This window comes from Brachycentrus maculatus, unplaced genomic scaffold (assembly GCF_059751285.1).
Source record: "Brachycentrus maculatus isolate JH-2025_06_01 unplaced genomic scaffold, ASM5975128v1 h1tg000293l, whole genome shotgun sequence".
NCBI classification, from domain to species: Eukaryota; Metazoa; Arthropoda; class Insecta; order Trichoptera; family Brachycentridae; genus Brachycentrus; species Brachycentrus maculatus.
The window spans coordinates 824,576-849,871 of NW_028281044.1; the positions used below are offsets into that span (position 1 = coordinate 824,576).

The window sequence follows — 25,296 nt, forward strand, 5'->3', positions numbered from 1 at the left end:
AGGTGATCAGCCCTCCGCTTCAGGTACCAGTCCAGGGTAATATTGAATAAATATTAGAGTGAAATAATCACTTATATTTATTGGAACCCCCTCTGGGAATCGAAACCGGGACCTCCAGAATGGTAGCCGAGCGCGCTGACCATTACACTACGGAGGCGGACCATAAGCCAAAAAATAATAAAAATTAAAATGATATTTTCTGGCGTTTCTCATGTATGTGATTAAAATCCAGGATTTGGACCTCAAATACTGATAAAGGAGTTTCTGCACAATAAAAAGCTTATTTTCATCTCTCCAATAGATGTCTCTAGCGAAATTCTAGCGATTCATGAACAATGTTTCGAAATTGGATCATATATATAGAACTTCCAAGAATTTGAGTAGTGTGGTTGTCAATCATGGGTAGAATTGGTTAATGTTACACGTGTGTAAAGTGATCCCTTAAAACAGCCTACGACGGTCATAAGCCGTCGTAGATCGTTTTCTAAGTGAGTTAACAGCTTAGAAAACCTTACGTAGAATACACAATATTGGAAGTGGTTTCGACGAAACAGCCCCAATGCACCTAAATATCTGGCTGAAAATTTTATATACTTCTCAGATCATGGTCTTTCACTTCGTTCTTCCCAAGAAATGACACTTTCCATTCCTCGCCATAACACATCATTCTTCAGTAATTCCTTCTCTGTCCAAGCGGCCAGACTATGGAACGAATTACCTCTCCGCGTAAAAAATGCACCTTCTCTAATAACTTTAAAGAAACGTCTGAGATATTACTATTCATCATTAGAATCCTAACTGTCCATCAAACCTCCTCCCTAAGTTTTTCCCTCTAACTCCTCCCTAAACTGTATTTTTCCTTTGCCCTCCTTATTATCATCTTTTGTTATTTATGTTTTTTAAATGTCAAATTTTAATTTATGTTTTTTTAAATGTTCAGGTACTATCTACCCTCTGATTGCAAATAGCTTTACAGTATATGGTATCAAACGTTACGACCAATATCACTAGTCTGTTTATTGTTTCGGCATTAACTTTGTGGTAAGACATGTCACAATGATTAAAGAAAACACTTCGTTTTAAAATTTAGAAATTCAAAAAAACCTGAATTCTAATAATAATTTATTAAATAATATATTGTTTCAAAATTCTTCACCATTGCTTTCCATTTTTCCTTTTTTTTCAAACTCCGTCCCTTGACTAACCCCTTCCCCTTACTTTCCCCTCTCCTTATTTATAGAACAATTTTATATTTTATATTTTAGTTATTATACAGACCTAAATGATGGAAGTTTAACTTCTGAAACATGTAGTCTATAATAAAACTCAAGTGGTAAAAAACGAAGTGTTTTCTTTAATCATCACTAGTCTGTATTTGGTTGGTTGGAAAATATTACTTTATAAAATGTACTTATTTATTTTCTGTACATGAAGTTTAAGTAAATAAACAGTGGCGACAATTCGACCTTCAATCATTGTGTTTGGAGCCGTTATATGCAAATGCATTTATTTTATTCCCGCTAAGCAAAGAGTGCATTGTACTTAGCAATGCTTTGTTTATGACTGTCGATGCAATCCCATGGCATATTGCACTCCTTTAAATTCCTTCAAAGGTCGTTTGGAATTCATCGACCTGAACACTATTCGAAGATGGTTCTGCATGCTAATCGCTGCACTGCGGTCATCAAAAGCTACTTCTTTATAACACTCACTTCCCTCGTTTACGAGTGATTTTCTCTCTTACAAACAAAATACATTGTAACGATATTTTTATATATTTTTTTAATGTTTTTTGCAGATACTTTGAGGCACATTTTATAAACAACATTTTGAGTGTGTCCAAATACTTGTTTACAAAATCTGGATTATCTCCAATTACAGGAGTTATTTTCATATAATTTTTTGACATCTCATCAAAGATGAAGAATAATATGGAAATCTGGGTATTTACAGGGCTTACGGTCATCCATTGACTTGATTTAGTGATCACTGTACACACGTGTAACATTCACCAATTCGACACATGATTGACAACCACACTACTCAATTTTTTCGAACTTCTTTATATGTATATATGAGGAGATGCATGAATGTGGAAGATGCGAAGATTGCTTAAAACACAGATTGGGGTGGCGTTCTATTTTCTATGCCTACCCCTGCGGAAAGTGACGTGATTGATACTCAAAATATTGTTGACTAAGGGCGTTTGTGCACTACACGGAATAACACGGAATTTTACCGTCCGGCACGTCAGTTAGCATTTTAAAACGATTATTGAGCTTGTGTCCATCTTTCTTCGGATCGGTGCGTAAACACGCGTAGTGCACAAACGCCCTAAGGGCGATTGTCCACTACCCGGAATTTGACCGTCCGGCAGTCCGGTTCTGAAAATGAAAGCGACTACGACAGTTTAGCGTGATCGAATTTACGCGCAACGTGTTCACGCACCGATCCGAAGAAAGATGGACAAAAGCATAAGCCAATCCAAGCCAATCGTAATTTTAAAACGCTAACTGACGTGCCGGACAGTAACATTATACGGAATTCCGGGTAGTGGAGAAGCGCCCTAAGGATATTATTTCGTCCAATAAATCTTTATACCCGAATCTTTAATATTTTCCAATCAATTTTCTTGTTTCACTTAAATTTTATTACCCAGGGGTAAATATTTACAAACCCGGCTAAATCCAGCGTCAATGTTGTTGTTAAATTAACCGCAAGTTAACGCAGCTTTGTATCTGTATGTTTATAGTGAACCTCGTTAGAATTAAATATTTGTGTTAACGAGTGCTTAGTGTTTCCGAATTGTACTATTTTTCGCATTAACGACTTAAGTTTCCTGTATAATATACATAATTTCGAGATATCATGATTCAGAAAGTGGGAATGCTGTCACCAGTTTAATTTTAAAAATGTAACAATTGTTTAAGACGACTTTTTTGAAAACTACAGATTTTCGATATTAATGTAACACGACTAGTTTTGAGAATCACAGATGTTCATATCAACGTGAAAATACAAACTGGTTTGTATTTTCACGTTGATGTGAACTTTTATTTTATGATAATATATATAATATATATATATATATATATATATATATATATATATATATATATATATATATATATATATATATATATATATATATATATATATATATATATATATATATATATATATATATATATATATATATATATATATATATATATATATATATATATATATATATATATATATATATATATATATATATATATATATATATATATACATATGTATATACATATGTATATATATATGTATAAATATATATATATATATATATATATATATATATATATATATATATATATATATATATATATATATATATATATTATATATATATATATATATATATATATATATATATATATATATATATATATATATATATATATATATACATACACAATTAATTCATCATTACACCCATGTTATTTACGATTTGAGGTAATTCTATTATATACATATGTACTGAGAATCATTATTACTTTACTCCATTGATATGCAATAGATGTCTACCATTACACGAATGCATTACTGCAACATAAAATGCAGTGATGCATTTTGCGGTATTCCCAGGAAGGAATTAATATCCGAATCACGTATTCGCAAGTTGAATCTTTACTGAATTGATATATCTGATTCGGAGATATCCGTGGTCCATTGTACGCTCGACCCATCAATCAGTTAGTGCGTAGGATGACAGAAAGTCCACAAAATTGCCGATCGTAAATTCGATTTCAATTCAATTAATTTATTTTCAATTAACATACACATTAAAAATTAGGAAGAGTTCTTTGCGGTGGTATGGACATGTGGAGCGAATGGATAACGAGAGAATGACTAAGAAAATATATGTGGCGAATGTGAGAGACTTGGCACGATCAGATCAATCAGAACCTAAAATCTGGCGGTGTCAAAAGTCTGCATAATCGGAGGGCATGTATGACTAGATGTATTGATGTGAAGGAGGCGAGGAGTGTATGTCAGGACAGAAGAGTGTGGCGTTCCATCCTCTCTGCCTACCCCTTCGGGGAAACGGAGTGATGGTAGTAGTAGTAGTAGTAACGTATACATTACAAACTAAAAAAAATTAATACATTAAAATCGAAAATATGCAAGAACTATTGTTAAAGGTGTAGAAGAACCCCGATTCGGAAAACTCCTTAAGACACACGGAACAGATCAATATCCATTAATATTTTGTTCAACATAGCGGTAGCTCTTCCTACAGGCATAACCATCGGGAGGTTGGTCCTGTGTATAGGAATGTGAAACAATCTATGCCGACGCTGTCTTAGGTAACTATCGGGAACATACGGACCAATGCTCCGGATAATTTCAGGATTATCGATCATACCGCGCAACAATGGATAAAAATGCGTAATCAAATACACATTCCTTCTAGTCTCTAGACTATTGTAGCCAAGCATACCCTGGAGAAACTCAGTCGGGTAGAGTAAATTGAAGTTTCAAAATTTTCCGAAAAACAAAATTTCCTTCCATTATGAAATCTCAGAATTTGCATATATGATTTTTTTGTTGACAAAATTCATGAGGCAATGGGGCATAAGGATCTATCGGTGGTATTTAGTGGTGTCTTATTTGGAAAATGTGACAAGACGAAAAAGACAAATAAATGACCTGTATGACGGATCTTGATTGATGGTCATAAACTAAGTATGATATAAATCCTTGTACATTGTGCAATGATTAAAAACAATAAAAAATGTATGTAAAAATAACTCCACCGACAAGACACACAAGGTGACTTGGTGGGTCTCTGCAATTTTTTTAAAAATATGTTAAAAAAAAATTTGTAATATATGTATACAATTTATATTTTATTTATTGTTTCGGCATTAACTTTGTGGTAAGACATGTTACAATGATTAAAGAAAACATTTCGTTTTTTACCACTTGAGTTGTATTATAGACTACATGTTTTATTATACAGACCTGAATGATGGAAGTTTAACTTCTGAAACATGTAGTCTATAATAAAACTCAAGTGGTAAAAAACGAAGTGTTTTCTTTAATCATTATACAATTTATGTTTATAAAAAATAATAAAAAATATAAAAAAACAAAGCAGTCATAGAAAATACACCTAACAAATAAATTATAATAATACAAAACATACATGATGAAAGTCTTCGTATTAACAAAACTTATGACCCGTCTATAATACGCTGTCCATAGGCTAGTTTAAGTGATCACTTTACACACAAATAAAAACTAAAGTTTTAGTATCATTGAGGCTAAATTTATTTAGAAAAATAGTGTCTCGTTTTTTACAACATTTTGTGTGTCCAAATGGGTTTCTCCACTTACATTTTTGACGTCTCAACATAGGTGAAGAAGAATATAAAAAATCTAGGCATTTACACAGGGTTTACGACCGTCATACGCTTGTTTAAGTGATCACTTTACACACGTGTAACATCTACCAATTGTACCCATTATCATATTGCGTATTTGCGAGTACACTTTCAATGTTTCAATATAAAAATGCATGGTATTTAGATGCAGTTCGCTGCATTTTTAGGAATGTCTCCCGAAGGAGACATTCCTAAAAATGTGCAAGGTTGTAGCTCCTGCATTCGCCTACTTGTTAGGCAAATCATTGCTAGAGGTGCATTCTGCATACGAACGCATTAACACAGATTCGTTGCAATTTACATCTTCCTGACGAGAATAGAGAATCATTTCCGCGTTCATTTAACGAATTTATTGATGTAGATAGTAAAATATAGATGATAAAAAACATGATACTTTTTTTAATGTGACATATTTCACTCACTCCTTTCAACAACGTCATATATCAGAAATCGTCAATTTTCGGTAATGCATGTTTTCAGAATGCCCAGAAAATGTACAATATCCCAGCAAAAGCGACATATTTTTAACTCAATTTTTACCCGCTACAGAGCAGAAAGTGTTGTTTTTTCATTTTGAAGAAAAGTTTAATTATTTTTTTAAATATACTAAATATTTTTCAAATGTAGAAATAACCTTCAGATTTTACCTTAAAAGATCTGTTGCACAGTAAAAAGTTCAATGACCTGCTTGATATTTATTTTTTTTTACATTTTATTATATATTTAAACTTTAAAAACGTTCTCCTGAAAAATCAAGTTTTTTTTTATTTATGACGTTCTTGAAAGGAGTGAGCAAAATGTTCAACCACTAAGTAACATTCTGCCTCCGTGGTGTAATGGTTAGCGTATTTAGCTACCATGATGGAGGTCACGGGTTCGATTCCCAGATGCATTTTTAGGCCTACACCAAGAAGAAGAAGAAGAAGGAGGCATAAAATAAGGAAAAATTTATCGTATACAAGTAAATAAATTTAAACCACGATATTGAGGAAGAATTTCCAAGATATCGGGAGAACTTTGCGTAAAGCTGTATAATTCTTCAGCCATTGACCCGTTTGTGTGAAAAATCTCATGAATTTCGTTAAGGTGGGATAATCGAAAGACCGCAAATTTATTTTCATTAAACCCAGCTAACATTTATCGTAATTGGATATGTAAATATGTAATTAAACTTCCTTGTCTTTGTTCAAATATCAATTTAAAAATCTTCGTATCTAAATAGACTATATATAACGTAATTATATTGATAATTCCTATAAACTTATGATTTTATGTTTTTTTTTAAACATTTTTACATGATAAACCAAGAACTAGTTTAAAAATGCTCTTAAATGATGATATACTCGTATCTGTTTTTAAATTAAGTTTACTTGGTAAATACCACTATTTCTTAAAATCTATTGTGACACGTGTTTCGATGCATTCCGCATCGTACGGAATTTGAAAATAATGTGGAATACATCCAAACGCGTATCACAGTAGATTTTAAGAAATAGTGGTATTTACGATATAAAACATAAATTAAACATAGATAGATATTACCACAGCGTGACTGCCAAATCATTAATAAAATTATGAAAAATCTGTTTCAAATTATTGTTTTTTTTGGTGGAATTGTACTAACGGTTATTTTTTTCGTGTAAATAAGGATTCAAAATAAACACTGTATGCGTGTTTATACATTTTCTAGGCCATGTGCATTTCGTACCAGCTGCACAGTACCAAAAGAGCGCAACTACGCGGTTTTGTATTGGCATCGAACCACAATACGCGAATCCTCGTACGGAGAGAAAGTTTGGCCAATATTTGCGTTAATGAAAGAGATTCAGCGTCACGGCTCTAGAGCGAGACCTGTGCCAGCATTCGGGAGATGGCCAAACAAAAAAAAAACAACAGGAAGGTTGCCAAGCGGTATATTTACACAAAAAATCCACGCACGGCAGCGTGCGTAAGGAAATTTGCCGCTAATCCGGGGGAATTTGACGTTTATCAGCTGTTCCGCGGCGGCCATCTTGTCGAGTGACGAGGCTCGATCGCCGAATGAGCCGAGGTGTTGCCAGAGGGAAAAATTAATATCGCGATGGCAATTTATGGACGCGTTGTGACGTCATGCGTAGGTAATTGGGTACTATAGTTTAGGTAGGCACCTACAGCTTGAGCTGATCATATTTATAGAAAATTATGAGATGCTATTTTGAAGGTTACGCTGTGTTCTAATGACATGTCATCGAAGGAGAAACAAGAACGATAGATTAGCGACTACGTCTTGTAGAGTTTTGTAATAACTGGCGTAATAATAAATAATTCACGAAATAGTATAACTTTTACGACATAACTTGGTGTTTTCAATAAATAATTGTTCCTTTTGAAATATTCTGCGATTTTTTACACGCTTTTTTTAGATGGGAGTTAAATTTGTTTTTTAACCTTGTTTATTATGTACAACGTTTATACAAAGATCAATTTGAGGGATTTTATTTTCTTCTAGCTAAGAACATGTTTTAATTTAATCTGTGTTGGGATACACATAAGATGAAAATAATATATGATATACGCGATTTTTTAAAAACATCCTCTAAGTATTATTTTTAACTGACTAACTAATCGTCATGCCGTTTCCCCAGTTGGTGTAGGCAGATATAATAGAACGCCACACCAATCTGCCTCTGTATAGATCATCGTTTCTTCCACATTCATGCTGCTACTCATAAATCTTCTTTTTCAAACCCTTATCCGAACCCCAATGGTGCATAGGGCACTGCATCATATAAACGCAGTGTTATCTTGATCGTTAACACATGAAGGAAAGGTGATCAACCCTCCGCTTTTAGGTATCAGTCCAGGGTAATATTGAATAAATATTAGAGTGAAAAATCACTTATATTTATTTGACCCCCCCCCCCTGGGAATCGAACTCGGGACCTCCGAGCGCGCTGACCATCGCACTATGGAGGCGGACTCATAAATATTTGCCGATTATTCCGACTCCTGACCACTATTGAATATTATAAAAATACTTAATCGTGACAAATTTTTCTCTGTTTTCCTCTGCTTATATTTCCAACTAGAGAAACTCTTATACTTGTATGTGAGGTCCAAACCTGGATTTTAATCACATACATGAGAAACGCCAGAAAATATCCTTTTTATTTTGTTATTTTAGCTTATAATTTGACCAGATAATTTATTAACAACAGTTTGAGTGTGTCCAAATACTTGTTCACAAATCTGGATATCTCCAACTAAAGATTATTTTTTGAATTATTTTTTGAAATCCCAACATATGTCGCTCACTCCTTTCAAGAACGTCATAAATCAAAAATCTAGACAGGAGAACGTTTTTAAAATTTTAAAATATAATACAATGTATTCAAAATAAATATCAAGCCACTTATTGAACTTTTTACTATGCAACAGAACTTTTTAGGTTAAACCTGAAGGTTTTTTCTCCATTTGAAAAAAATCGAGTTTATTTAAAAAAAATAATTAAACAATACCTTTTCTCCAAAATGCAAAAACAACACTTTCTGTCCTGTAGCGGGTAAATATTAAGTCGAAAATATATATTTGCTGGGATAGTACATTTTCTGGGCATTTCGAAAACATGCACAACTAAAAATTGACGATTTTTGTTTTATAACGTTCTTGAAAGGAGTGAGCGATGTATATAAAGAAGTATATGGATATTCCATATTCTTCTTCATCTATGTTGAGATGTCAAAAAATAATATGAAAAATAGCTCCTATAATTGAAGATCCCATAATTGTTCGCCTCCGTGGTGTAATGGTTAGCGCGTTTAGCTACCGTGCTGGAGGTCCCGGGTTCGATTCCCAGGGGGGGTCGAATAAAAATAAGTGATTTTTTTACTCTAATACTTATTTAATATTTCCTTGGACTGGTACCTAAAGTGGTGGGCTGATCACCTTTCCTTCGTGTGTTAAGGATCAAGATAACACTGCATTTGTGTGATGCAGTGCCCTATGCACCATCGGGTGCGAATGAGGGTTTGAAGAATAATTGAAGATAATAATTGAAGTATTTGGGCTCAAAATATTGTTAAATTAATGTAAATTAAAAATTGGCTCAGTTTCTAAACCGTTTTGCTACTCAAGTTTGGTTCTTTAGGTCCAAGAGGTTGCCGACTCCTGGTCTAGTTGAAAAGCCAGCGGGTTTTCGCAGAGCAGACTTTATTGGTTGTACGTGTCGATATTACACGTGTTATGCAATCAAAACATGAAGCTAGCTATTATATTTCGGGTTTATTTGAGCTGTGCGCGATTTGCAAGTAGGTCGAAAGAGTGCTAGGTCCGCCTGTGAGAGAAGAAGGGCGGTGTGACGTAACGCACGACTTGTCTAAATCCGTCTCAAGACTATACCAGCCTCTCAATCTCTCTCCGAGAACACTATCCAAACTGCAGATAAATATATATCGGTATGTTCATCACGGAAATACGTATCGTCATGTGTGGTATTTTGGGGAAAAATTCAATAAATAGATTTTTTAAATCCTCTTCTTGGTATACAGAATATGATCGTACACTGCATTGGGAGTTTCTAATTCTAAAATTTATTTATTCCATTTAATTTGTTCGGGAATTGTACAGCTTTACATGAAAAAAACAAAATAAAATAAAAAGTTACAGTAACAATAATAAAAAAAAATTAAAAATGTTACGTTAATAATAATAAAGCCAATTTAACAATTCCACATTTCGCTCACTCCTTTCAACAACGTCATATATCAAAAAACTTGATTTTTCAGGAGATCGTTTTTAAAGTTTAAGAATATAATGAAATGTATTAAAAATAAATTTCAAGCCACTTATTGAATTTTTTACTGTGCAACTGATCTTTTTAGGTAAAACCTAAAGGTTTCTTCTCCATTTCAAAAATATTAAGTATATTTAAAAAAAGAATTAAACACTACCTTTTCTTCAAAATGCAAAAACAACATTTTCTGCCCTATAGCGGGTAAATATTAAGTTAAAAAATGCCTCTTTTACTGGGATATAGTACATTTTCTGGGCATTCCGAATACATGCACAACTGAAAATTGACGATCTTTGATTTATGACGTTCTTGAAAGGAGTGAGCGATATGGGATGGATGATGTAAAATTTAACATAAAATTAGTATATCACCCTAATTTGAACCGAAAATTTTAACTATCTTCTTATGATAGTTAAAGTACGTTTTAGGATTGTTGTTTAAGCTTGTTATCACAAATCATACATACGAAAATAGGGTGGGACATGAACATGTAAACTTTCACCTAAAATTAGTCCAGCATCCAATTTTGAACCGAAAACTGTAGCTATCCCCTTATGGTAGTTTAAAGGCGTCATGTGATGTTTACATGAATATAAGGTGGGACATGGTGATATAAAATTTAACCTCGTCTAGTACCTCGATTTGCAACGAAATTTTTTACTATCCTCTTATGATAGTTTATGTATCTCATGTGATGTTTATATGAATATGTTTAATGTTTATATGGTGGGACATGGTGATGTAAAATATAACCTTAACCCTAACTATCTTATGGTACTTTAAATACATCATGTGATGTCTACATGAATATAAGGCGGGACATGGACATGAATGATGTAAAATTTAACTTAAAACTAGTATATGACCCTAATCTAACCGAAAATTGTAACTATCCCCTTATTATAGTTTAAGTACGTCATGTGATGTTTACATGAATATAAGGTGGGACCTTTTGATGTAAAATTTAACCTTAAATTAGTCCATCTCCCAATTTTCAACCGAAAATTGTAACTATCCTCTTATGAAAGCTTAAATACGTCATGTGGTGTTTTTTCCGCTTATTGTCACAAAACATATACAAGAAAATGAGGTGGGACATGGTACGGATGATGTAAATCAATATATAAACATGTCAGCTGTTTTAGCAAACATGGAAAGAAGGAAAAAATATCGAAAATATTATTTTTTCGCTCTGAGGGTGGTTTTTCTCTACCCTATATATTATTTTCGCGTCATAAATTTCCGATTCTCTAGCGATTTCGACAACGGAACTCAAATCGTATATCACTTGATAATATATTAATAATAGTGTAATATACGTTAACGTTATTTGAAGATGTTTCACGTCATCTTAGCATTTGCGAAAAAAACAGTGGCGATCTAATTTATACAGAAAAAAATTCTTACTGGTAAACAAAATGCTTGGCTTAAAAATGATTCTTTAGTTTTTATTTTGTAAGCACGTTTTTTTAAACCTAGTACTTTAAGTATCCGTAATTTTAACGTTTTAAAAATACGTATGTTTTTTTTTTTTTACAAATTAAATCTGTAATTAAAATCTAACTTTTTAAATCACATTATAATTAATAAATCCCTTACCGCACCCCAATGGTGCATAGGGCACTGCTTCATATAAACGCAGTGTTATCTCAATCGATTACACATGAAGAAAAGGTGATCAGCCCTCCACTTCAGGTACCAGTCCAGTCTAATATTAAATAAATATCAGAGTGAAAAAATCACTTATATTTATTAAACCCCCCTAGGAATCTAACCCGGGACCTCCAGAACGGTAGCCGAGCATGATGACTATTACACTACGGAGGCGGACACTTTATAGTGATTTTAAAACAAAGTTACATTTCAATTATAAAATGGAAAATCACATAGTTAGTGCTTCAATTATAAATTATAAATTTAATTTGTTTTAAGCTTATAATTTGACCAAATAATTTATTTACAACATTTTGAGTGTGTCCAAAGACCTAATATAAGAGTTTCTGCTTAATAAAAAGCTTCTTTACATCTCACCAACAGTTGTCTCTAGTGAAGTTCTAGTGATTCAAGAACAAGGTTTCGATAGTGACATTGTGCTATGTTTAATAAACAATTCATTTTAAAGTATTTAAAATAATTCAGTATAATGTGAATTTTGTATATGTATGTATATGTATATATGTATGTATGTATGTATGTATGTATGTATGTATATATATATATATATATATATATATATATATATATATATATATATATATATATATATATATATATATATATATATATATATATATATATATATATATATATATATATATATATATATATATATATATATATATATTGTCCGCCTCCGTAGTGTAATGGTCAGCACGCTCGGCTACCGTTCTGGAGGTCCTGGGTTCGATTCCCAAGGGGGGTAAAATAAATATAAGTGATTTTTTCACTGTAATATTTATTCAATATTACCATGGACTGGTATCTCAAGGGTAGGGCTGATCACCTTTCCTTCATGTGTTAACGATCAAGATAACACTGCGTTTATATGATGCAGTGCCCTATGCACCATTGGAGTTTTGAAAAAGAGAATGGTATGATAATATATAATTCTCTCCTTATCATTCATCGTTCACTTTGTGTAATACCAAAAAATATTTTGAAAGTATGATCGATTGATCTTTTTTTAATTGATTTTTTTTATCAATATTCTATCAAAAATATAATTTTTTCCTCTTAATACAGCGAACATTATCAGCCATCATGGTAATACGAAAATCATACTTTACAGCTGCTGTTAGGTAAATGTCGAATAGCGGAACGAAGATGCGTTTGAAAGAATTTCGTTTTTTTTATATCAAGTTTGAGAAATTACCTAATAATGGGTCAATATTCTTCATAAATAGATTTAAATGGCGACCTGCGTTTACGAGTATTAAAAAATTTATACTATATTATTACGTTTTTAATATTATTTATATTTTAGTATGAACTAATCTTTGATCCCTTATGAGATTCGTTTTTTTTCTTCCTAACAAATAAAAATAACAACCTATTAAAAGAAAACCTATTCCTTAAAAAATAGAAACCGTTTACTTTAAATTATTTAAATTTCTTGTAATTTTCTCTATCAATTTGTGACGTTGCTGAAAACAGTTTAAATTAAGCTAAAAATGACATAAAATTTATTCTAGCCATAGATAATAAATTTATCAAAATATGTTTTATAGTAACTGTTTATATTTTTATGTCAGAATCGATTTAAAGAGTTAGATTATTTTATATGTACATATATTTTTTTATAAATTATCTTTGGCAAAAATTACTCGTAATACGTAAAAAATCATTTTATTACGGCTTCTAAAATAGCTGAAATATGATTTTTAAACATGGATCTTAACAAATACCACACATAGAGAAAAAAAACATACAAACCATAACCAAAAAATAGCATACCATAGACATTAAAAAGTGATTATCATAGACATTTATAAATAAATAGACACTTAGAGGAGACATTCAGTGAAAAGTGCGATGGCAAAAATATTATTTTCAGGCATACGTTAAAATGTAAAAATTAGTGCATTTTTAAAATGCTTTGAAAATTAGTGCATTTTTAAAATGCTCTGAAAATTAGTCCATTTTTAAAATGCTCTGAAAATTAGTGCATTTTTAAAATGCTTTGATAATTAGTGCATTTCATTGATTAAGGAAAAATAACCCATATTTTTAGATTACATAGAATCTATAAATATGTTTTATAAAACCTACAAGAGAGATTAATACTAAATGAATGAGAGTTGGATTTTTTTTTACATAAATTTAAAATGTGTTTCAACATATTTTGAGTGTGTTCAAAACCTTGCTCACAAAATTGTGTTTCTCCACTTTGGAGTAATGTTTATATTTACATCTTAATATCGATGAAGAATATTATAAAAATCTGGGTATTTGCAGGGCCTGCAATCTATCGTAGGCTGGTTTAAGTGATAAACTTAAATTGTATCAATCATAAGTAAAACGGTGAATGTTGCACGTATAACGTGAACAATCAAACCGGCCTATGACAGATCGTAATCCCTGTAAATATTCAGACTTACATTTTCGTCTTCATCTGTGTTGTTATAATAATAAAACCCTTATCCGCACCCCAATGGTGCATAGGGCACTGTGTCATATTAACGCAGTGTTATCTTAATCGTTTACACATGAAGGAAAGGTGATCAGCCCTCCGCTTCAGGTACCAGTCCAGGGTGATATTGAATAAATATTACAGTGAAAATATCACTTATATTTATTTTACCCCCCTTGGGAATCGAACCCGGGACCTCCAGAACGGTAGCCGAGCGTGCTGACCATTACACTACGGAGGCGGACTCATCTGTGTTGAGATGTCAAAAATTATATATTGGTATTGGGTATGAAACCCTTGTTCAAAATAGTATACTTGTATAGAGCTAAGTCACTATTTAAATTATAAATACATTTTTCCAATACAATATTTCAATTTGAGATTGGAATGAAATGTATTTGAGAATAGTGCATATTTTTCCGCTCTCACTAATTAAGTATTTTTCTCACTTTGTACTGTTAAGTAGTGTTTTGGTTAAAGGATTAAAGAATATTAGAGAAAATACACATGCCATTGCTAACATCGAACATTTAGAGGGATATAGAAAGAGTAATAGAGAGAAAGGTTTAAGTGTAACTTGCGATTAAGTGGAAGGTTAAGTGGAAACGCAGCTTAAAAAAATATACAGAAAAAAATGTATAGCTTTGCCAAGTTATAGAATTTTTTCCAAAACTGAACTGAACAGTTTAATAATTATGTTAATTTAAATTTAAAGAAGTTCACGAAATATATATATTTTTAATTTTTCTCTTTTTAAAAAATTGTATTTTTAAAAACCTATTCTGACAAGTCGGCTGTTCAAATTTAAAACACAGTAAGGGACATTTTTGTAGTAGGTTTTTTTGCATTTATGGACTAAGTAGACTCTACTTAGTCCAAAAATGCAAAAAAAAACCTACTACAAAAAAAATGTCCCTTACTGTGTTTTAAATTTGGACAGCCGAAGTGTTTCGGTGCAATTAGCATCATTTTAAATTCCGTATGTGAAGCTATGTCTAAATTTTAGGTATTTATAATTCTAATGAAAAATGGATTGATTTTACCATAAAATGACTGCTGAATTAATTATTGTTAACATGTTTTGTACATATAAAAATGTATTACTGTTTCCTTACCTAAAAAAAACTTTTTTTTTGCAAAATTAGTTCAATTAATAAATTTTTTAAAGTACAAAAAAATAATGTAAAATATGTATGTTTATGCATAAAAATTGATTACTTTTCATTGGTTTCCATTTAACTTAATCTAAGTTTCTGTATAAAAGTATGTAAAAACTCAAGTATCTGTTCGAAATCCGCATTGAAACTAAAAATGTATATCTGTCTTTATTATCCCTTGAATTTGGAAGAACGCAGTTCAGTTTTGGAGTATTGATTACGGAAATGGCGATGCACCTATGCATATCTCAAAACACAGCAAACTCAAATAATAGCACACTTTAACACATATGTACATTTACACTCTCAAGTTCCAATTCAAATTTACAATAAGAATAAAAATGTAATGTTCGATTATTATAATTGAGAACTAATTTCTAGAGTAGCATTTGTTCTCATTTTCAAATTAAACCAATCACAGAAAGGAAATTGTGTTCGATTGCGAATATTTAAATTTGAATTTAGATCTTTTTATTTAAGTCTTATTAGAGAAGTTGAATTGGAAATTATTTGAGAGTTATATTTACATTTTAAAGTGTGGATTATTTTTACATTTACAATTTAAGTTTTTTTTAAGCTGCTTTTCCACATGCACACCGAAGGAGGGGCATACACACAAACATTAACACACACAGAGGTACAACATTATGTTAATTGCTTTTTGTTAATTACATCTCTCAATTTATTTGCCAAAACAAACTATCGGGAGGATTCCCGCTGCCCGGGTTATTTTTTTTTTAATAAGGCTGTTTTGCTGTTTATTTTTGCACCTGTCCTGATGACGGAGTTTGGAGGTATGTCGAAACGTCTGGCTCGATCATGCAGCTGCGTAGGGAATCTGGTATAAACATTCCTAGGCTCAAAGGCCGTGAGGAAGAGATGACGGCAGCATTTCCGTCCGGACTACCACTCTCGTCTTCCCTGGTCCATTCCTCGTCACCCAGAATCAACGATTCTTTCAACAATTTCTCCTCTTTCACTTTTTCTCCGATTTTCTCAAAATTTCACCAAATCACTTGTTTCCTTTTCGTTTTTGAATCACAGATATGAACCCCCTTTTTTTAAATTATACGGAAGACGTTTTTTTTAAATATATTTAAGCTCTAATAAAACAGTGCGTTTGCGTAGTATTTTCCCTACGAAACTTTGGACGAATCTTTTTTTTCAATATTTACCTTTTTAGCGAAAGGTTTATGTAATTTTGATCATTATTCTGTTTTTTTGGTGACGTACGAACTTGTTACTTTTTCCGTTTTATCCGAGATCTTTTTCTCTCGTTCGTGGTGTCTGAAGAGACTCACTCACGATCGATTCCGGGGGTATTTCGAGACGTATTTTATCTTCCTCTGTGACCAACAGCAAAATCGCTGCGTTGTATAATTCTGGTTCGGAACCGTCCCAAAATAGCGTTAAGCTAACGCCGAGCAGCGAACAAACTATGAATAGAATAAATGCGACTCGGCTCGTACGGGAGACCGAAGATCTCCTACAAAACACTCGATGAATATTTCTATCACACGAAGCACAAAATCAAAGGCGGACGAAAAATCGCTGGTGGTTTTCACGGAGCGCATAAACGCGGAGTGCATGCGTTGGGAATATTCGATACTTGCATCGCACACGCGACGAACGCGAATCGAAGCCGATTGAAAATCGCACCGAGAATCAGACTGGCTTATTTATATCCGAAACGCACTACTAACTCGCCATCCCGTAAACAAGAGAGGGTTGCGGAAAAAACAAAAATCAAAGGCCAAATCAAAAATATCCGTCCGACTTTTGAGGGGTTGGGAGTACGTTTTTTTGGATTTTGGACGGTTTTTTTAACGCGGCTGGGCGAAACGATTTTTGGTGGGTTTTGGGGGGAAATAATAATGTGAGTGGGGGGGAATTGAAATAGAAACGTCTGGAAGGAGAATGTTGGGTTGTCGGCGCGCCCGCCCAGTGACGACTACTGGCGCAAACTCCTCCACTGGGGCCAGTCGGCTCCTACAGGGTGGTCGGAGTTCAACAAGCTTTAGCGACTTCACTTTAGAGGTTCCACTTTAATGACAACTACACTTTAGCGACACCGCTTTGGAGACTCCATTTTAGAAATTCCTCTTTAGCGACTCCACTTTAGAGACTATTCTTTAGAAACTCGACTTTAGTGACTCCACTTTTGCGACTCCATTTTAGTGACTTCACTTTAGAGACTATACTTAGAAACTCTACTTTAGTAACTCCACTTTAGTGACTCCATTTTAGTGACTTCACTTTAGAGACTTTACTTTAGAAACTCTACTTTAGTGACTCCACTTTAGCGAGTCCACTTTAGCGATTCCACTCTGGCGACTCCACTTTAAAGATTCCACTTTAGCGACTCCACTTTGCAGACTTCAATGTTTAACTGCCTTGTACCGGGCAACGTCGATTCGAAATCAGATCTAGCTGATTAACTGAACTTTAGAGACTCTTATTCAGTGACTTATCTTTATAGACTCTACTTTAGAAACTGTACTTTAGCGACTCCATTCTGACGACTTCACTTTAGAGACTCCCCTTTAGTGACACCAGTTTAGAGACTCCTTATTTATAAAAGGCTCCTTTGAAGAAAAAATAAATAAAATTTGCTAATAAATTATAAAGTTAATAAACTGTTGTTGATACAGAATATAAAGAACTAAAAAAAGTGGTGTAGTAAAAACTAGCTATTACTAAAATATACATATTGTGTAAAGTTTATTTTTGTATAATTTAAATTTCATGAAGCTGTGCTCGATTTTCTGACCACCGTGTGTTTTCAGATCCACCAATCGGCGCGCAGCGTCTGCCGTCACAAGCACTGCACTCCTACTGGTGAGGAGGGGAGGAGGGAGCGCTGCGGGAGGGGGGAGGGGAGGACGGAAAGCTCCGAGCGGCGATCGGTAAGCTTTCGGAACTTTTCGACCATTTTCCGCGGCTATAGTGCGTTCGTTTGATGCCTTGATTTGTCTTTTTTTTTAAATTATGAAATGTATTTTATTTATTCTATATATGTATTTTTTTATACTGATTACTAACACATTTATTGAGCATTTAAGGCGTATTTAAGCGTACTTACAGTCTTATTCGCAACTAAACAATACGCGTCCGGCTGCGTGGAGAGCCGATTACCACCTCTCGCCCGTTTTTTAATAGGATTTTTTTTGTTTTTTAGCACATGCATTGAAAAAATATATAATTGAAATGTTACTTTGTTTTAAAATCACTATTTATAGTTATTTTAAAACAAAGCTGCATTTTAATTACAAAATGGAAAATCACTAATTTAGTGTTTCTTTTAACTCCTTAGCTTGCAAGAACTCTTTTCTTTCCATAACCGTATATTTATTTCGAAAAAAAAAGAAAAACTTATTTTATCAAAACAAAAACGGCGTTTTAAGAAAAAATCATTTACGTCAAATGTTACCTGGATTAAAAAAAATTAAGTTGCGAATTTTAACGTATGTTAGGTCTTAATGTCATAGAACATAGAAATTCACGATTTTTGAAAACCCAGAACATTCTTCAATCAAATTCTTCTTTCTACATATTTGAACATAATATATAAGTGAATGAGTATAATATTCCATCGTGTTTTTAAATTAAACGAATCCTAAATGATTACATTTTTATGAAAAAAATTGTTTACTTTACGAATTATATTTGTAACATTTATATGTGTGAACAACCCTTTCTATAAGTATATCATAAAAAAATAAAATAAAATACTATTACTTACTACTGACATACTGACATATCGCTCACTCCTTTCAAGAACGTCATAAATCAAAAATCGTCAATTTTCAGTTGTGCATGTTTTCGGAATGCCCAGAAAATGTACTATATCCCAGCAAAAGAGGCATATTTTTAACTTAATATTTACCCGCTACTAGGCAGAAAGTGTTGTTTTTGCATTTTGAAGAAAAGGTATTGTTTAAGTATTTTTTTTAATATACTAAATATTTTTCAAATGGAGAAAAAACCTTCAGGTTTTACCTAAAAAGATCTGTTGCACAGTAAAAAGTTAAATAAGTGACTTGATATTTACTTTTAATAATTTGTATTATATTTTTAAACATTAAAAACATTCTCCTGAATAATCAAGTTTTTTGATTTATGACGTTCTTGAAAGGAGTGAGCGATATGTATTGTAAGCTTTCAAATCTAAAATACGCTTCAGTTTATACGTTTTGTTACACTAAATAACTTTCGTCAACTTTTGATGCAACGCTGTCATATTTAAATATGTATGACTTATAAAGACGACATGAACACGACTCCCGTGTTCAACGCGTGTCTGCCATATTTATGGACATTGTAGCCGTGTTTAACGCACAGGACGTGTTAACTTTTCGCATATATAGGTACAGTAAACTTTTCAATAATTTTTTTTTAAATTATTAAAATGATTTCTGTACCTGTATTGCTACTCGAGCAATGTACAATAATATACGATTGAAATGTAAAAATATTGCAACTAATGTACATAAATGTATAAACGTACCTTAAAACAGTCATATAGTACTTTTTATCATTATTATAGCATAGGACTGCGCGTACAACATAACTTCTGTAATGTAAAGTACTATGTATGTATGTAGGTACTGTACTACAATTTTTTCGGCTTATCCTGACTTTTACAAATCCGAACAGGCCACAGCGCCAATAAGTTCGGATTTCCAGTATATATGTCGCTCACTCCTTTCAAGAACGTCATAAATCAAAAAACTTGATTTTTCAGGAGAACGTTTTTAAAGTTTAAAAATATAATACAATGTATTAAAAATAAATAACAAGCCACTTGTTGAACTTTTTTCTGCGCAACAGATCCTTTTAGGTAAAACCTGAAGGTTTTTATTAAATTTGAAAAATATTAAGTATATTTAAAAAAAATATTAAACAATACCTTTTCTTCAAAATGCAAAAACAACACTTTCTGCCCTGTAGCGGGTAAATATTAAGTTAAAAATATGCCTCTTTTGCTGGGATATAGTACATTTTCCGGGCATTCCGAAAACATGCACAACTGAAAATTGACAATTTTTGATTTATGACGTTCTTGAAAGGAGTGAGCGATGTGTGTGTGTGTGTGTAAATACATTTTTTAAAATAAAAATACGTCGCATTTTCACATCGGACGAACTACAACAATTACTTCTGCAAAATTTTCAAAGATGGCCGCGCCGCTTTTTCCGACATTCCTCTTCACGGATATAATTTTCTCGACGAGTAAGCAAAGCGCAGACAACGGCAACATAAAAACTAAACTATTCGCATTTTAGTGTAGCTTTTATACCCGCCATGTTTACAGACTCTAAAAATGGCGAATAACTTTCCCGAAGGCCGTTAATTTAAAGTCCATTTCGCGGAACGAAAATTCCGTGTTTCGTTTTTATCATTTTTCAACCCTCTCACATGTCGCTCACTCCTTTCAAGAACGTCATAAATCAAAAAACTTGATTTTTCAGGAGAACGTTTTTAAAGTTTGAAAATATAATACAATGTATTAAAAATAAATATCAAGCCACTTATTAAACTTTTTACTGTGCAACAGATCTGTTTAGGTAAAACCTGAAGGTTTTTTCTCCATTTGAAAAATATTTAGTAAATTCAAAAAAATAATTAAACAATACATTTTCTTCAAAATGCAAAAACAACCCATTCTGCCCTGTAGCGGGTAAATATTAAGTTAAAAATATGCCTCTTTTGCTGGGATATAGTACATTTTCTGGGCATTCCGAAAACATACACAACAAAAAATTGGCGATTTTTGATTTATGACGTTCTTGAAAGGAGTGAGCGATGTGTCACACATCCGGGGATACGTAGTCTAGTGCTTGAGACGCCTGACTTCATACACGCATTGAGTATAAAAAATCAACTTGGTACGCAGTGCTGCTGTTTAAATTTGGCGTTTTTTAAAATTATTTATTGATTTGGCGTTTAATTAATTGAACTCCATTTTAATTTTTGTGTTGATTGTTAAATCAAACACAGATTTTTTGAGTCTACTAAGTTGTATTTTACTGTTAAAAAAACACGTAAAATTAATATTGTGACAATTGTTTCGCCTAGTTACGATATTTTCAAACGAATGTGAAGATAAAATGGACCGACGGTCCTTATATACCCTTATATAGTCTTATATAGTTTTTTTGAATTACGTAACGTCCAAGTGACTCTGAAATCCAGCTACGGCTTATGCAACACCGCTTATCGGGACCCTGCTTAGGCTTCAACTTTTTAAATGTTATAGCCTATCCCTACTCGTGAGTGGATTTACTCTTTTTGTTTAAAGTTACTATAATTTCATTTAGTACATGAGTGAAAATTCTAGGCAAAAATTTTTGGCTTTGTTAAATTCTTACAAAAAAATATATACTTGGGAGTTCTCGCTCCTAGAATCCTTCATAGTGCAGCACTGACTATAAAAAAATTAACTGACTCGGTATTCAGTATTGCTGTTTAAATTTGGCCTTGTTAAATCCATACAAAAAAGATATTTAGAAGTCCTCACCCCGAGAACTTGACTCATTTTCAAGTTCTTGAAACGCTTGATAATGTCAAGTTTTCCTCGGTCTTATCTGCTTCTATTACCAAACACATTTGCACCATAAATTTCTTTTATTTTTCTATCTTCACTCATTCCATTCGCACACCCAAACCATATCGACAGTACTTTCTTAATTTTATCGATAATGCTTTGCCCAAGTATTTAACATTTTTGATGATGCCAAGTTTTCGTCGGTCTTCCTCCTCTTCTATTACCAACCACGCTCGCCTCGTAAATCAGTTTAACTGTTCATTCTTCACTCATTCGATTCACGTGCCCAAACCATCTCAACACACCTTTCATAATTTTATCGATAATGCTTATCTCAGCATGCATTATTTCCTTATATTATTCGAACATATATCGTACATCGTTCTACCGCACATTCGTCTGACAGATCGCATTTCTATTTCGTAAAAATACAGATTTATTTTATTTATTGTTTCGGCATTTACTTTGTGGTAAGACATGTTACAATGATTAAGGAAACACTTGTTTTTATACCACTTGAGTTTATTAATGACTAAATAATAAAATAATTGATACAAATCACTCATTCCACTCTCATAAATTAAAATTATTACACCTTGTACCATATAAAGGCCAAATTATGAATTGTTTAGAAAATTTAGAAATACAAAAAACCCAAATTCTAATAATAATTTATGAAATAATATATTGTTTCAAAATTCTTCACCTTTACTTTCCATTTTTCCTTTATTTTCAAACTCCGCCCCTTGACTAACCCCCTCCCCCTAACTTTCTCCTCTCCTTATTTATAGAACAGTTTTTTATTTTATATTTTAGTTATTATTCCGTAGTGTAATGGTCAGCGTGCTAAGCTACCGTGCTGGAAGTCCCGGGTTCGATTCCCAGGGGGGTTGAAAATAAATATTAGTGATTTTACACTAATATTTATGTAATGTTACCCTGGACTGGTTCCTGAAGCGCAAGAGTGATCACCTTGCCTTCATATAAGTTATGATCAAGATAACACTGCGTCAATTCTATGAAGTGCCCTATGCGTCATTGGGTGCGGATAAGGGTTATAAGTAAGTAAAGTAAGTAAGTTATTATTCAGACCTGACGATGGAAGTTTAGCTTCCGAAACTAGAAGTCATTAATAAACTCAAGTGGTATAAAAACATGTGTTTTCTTAATCATTTTAAACATACATAATAATAAATAATAATAAAACCCTTATCCGCACCCCAATGGTGCATAGGGCACTGTGTCATATAAACGCAGTGTTATCTTGATCGTTTACACATGAAGGAAAGGTGATCAGCCCTAAACATACATTCATAATTTTTTCAAATATAAATTTGGACCTAATATAATCTAATCTGTTTCAAAAAAAATCCAGGTCTAAAAGGATTAAAATAGTCGTTAAAATGTTACTAGTAATAAAATTGTAAATCATAAATACGGGATTTTTTTTCTGAAGTTTTTAGGGCTAAAAATATGTTTTTATTACCTAAATTGGCCATAAAAGATTGTGTTTTGTTAATATTATATTACTTATTTACTTTTTCAAGGATATTAAGTTTTCCGCTTTTCCTTTTACCCCTATCCGCACCCTTATTGTGATAAGGCCAAGCAGATAGGACAACTAGACTTAGCGATCGAATTAAAAAACCGAATGAAAGAACGAATTCTTTATTTCATTCGGTTTTTGGATCCAATCATTTAAAACAAATTTGGTTGTACATTGCGTATTGTTAACTCCTTGAATATATCGCTCACTCCTTTCAAGAACATCATAAATCAAAAAACTTGATTTTTCTGGAGATCGTTTTTAAAATTTGAAAATATAATGCAATGTATTAAAAATAAATATCAAGCCACTTACTGAACTTTTTACTGTGCAACAGATCTTTTTAGGTGAAACCTGAAGGTTTTTTCTCCATTTCAAAAATATTAAGTATATTTAAAAAAAATAATTAAACAATACCTTTTCTTCAAAATGCAAAAAACAACACTTTTTGCCCTGTAGCGGGTAAATATTAAGTGAAAAATATGCCGCTTTTGCTGAGATATAGTACATTTTCTGGGCATTCCGAAAACATGCACAACTGAAAATTGACGGTTTTTGATTTATGACGTTCTAGAAAGGAGTGAGCTATATTTGACGTTTATCTTTAAAAAAATTAAGATGGAAAAAATATACACCAATAAAATTAACGTATTTATTTAGGTGTGTGTGTTTACATAAATATTAATAGGTAATGAATATTACCGTTTGAATTTTTTTTAGATTTGTATATTTTACAAAATTGGATATTATAAAAAACCATTCTTATAATTACACTTCGGGGCAAATGCGGAGATTTATTTCTCACGAAAACAACGTTGTATAAAATGACCAATAAATTAGTAAATTTGAGTGGAAGATTCGAGGAATTTGTGGGTGGGATTTGGGGCATTTGAGAGGGAGATTTGTGAAGTTTGAGGGGGTTTAGAATTTTTTAAGGAAGATAATCGATACTATAGGTGTCTCAACTTGATATAAACACCTATTATTCTTTTATATGAAAGAAAATGGAATTCTAAGCATCCCAGGGCTTACGACCTGGCATTTGGCTGGCTTAAGCGATCACTTTATACACTTGTTATACCAGGTCGTAAGCCCTTGGTTGCTTAAAATTCCATCTTCTTTCACATACTTACTTGTAAAAACCATAGATGTTTCATATCAAGTTTATAGACACCTATAATATTTACAACATTTTGAGTGTGTCTAAATAGTTGTTCACAAAATCTGGATTATCTCCAATTACAGGAGTTATTTTCATATTTGGCATTATTTGGATGCACCCAAAATGTTGTAAATAATTTATCTGGTCAAAATATAAGCTTGAATAATAAAAATGAAAATGATATTTTCTGGCGTTTCTCACGTGTGTGATTATAATCCAGGATTCGGACCTCACATACTAATAAAAGAGTTTCTGCTCATTAAAAATCTTCTTTTAAAAAATTTATTTATTTAATTTATTAATTAAAATTTTCTTTATCAAGACTGAATAATACTATTAATTAGTCTTGATAAAGAAGCGGTTAGCTTCGAAACCGGTAGACATTATAATTAAGTTATAATAAAATATTTATAGTGATTTTAAAACAAAGTTACATTTCAATTGTAAAATGGAAAATCACAAAGTTAGCGCTTCAAATATAAATTATATATTATCACTGTACAAATTTAGAAACATTCGATTAATAGTATTAATCAGTCTTGATAAAGAAGC

At 32.2% G+C, this 25,296-nt stretch overlaps 1 protein-coding gene across 14 annotated transcripts in view; it reads right to left on the bottom strand.

The window, feature by feature from the left end:
• Positions 1–17,442, bottom strand: part of NfI (Nuclear factor I) — a 51,818-nt gene extending 34,376 nt beyond the window's left edge. For 10 of the 14 annotated variants that reach the window (XM_088267360.1, XM_088267356.1, XM_088267355.1 and 7 more), the window contains exon 1: positions 16,260–17,435. In XM_088267360.1, the coding sequence (XP_088123486.1) occupies positions 16,260–16,340 (81 nt within the window). In that variant the 5' untranslated portion in view covers positions 16,341–17,435. Of the gene's footprint in view, positions 1–16,259 lie in introns of all 14 variants that reach the window. The other 4 variants (XM_088267369.1, XM_088267361.1, XM_088267368.1 and 1 more) reach the window with 1 other exon arrangement.
• Positions 17,443–25,296: the final 7,854 nt, after the last annotated feature.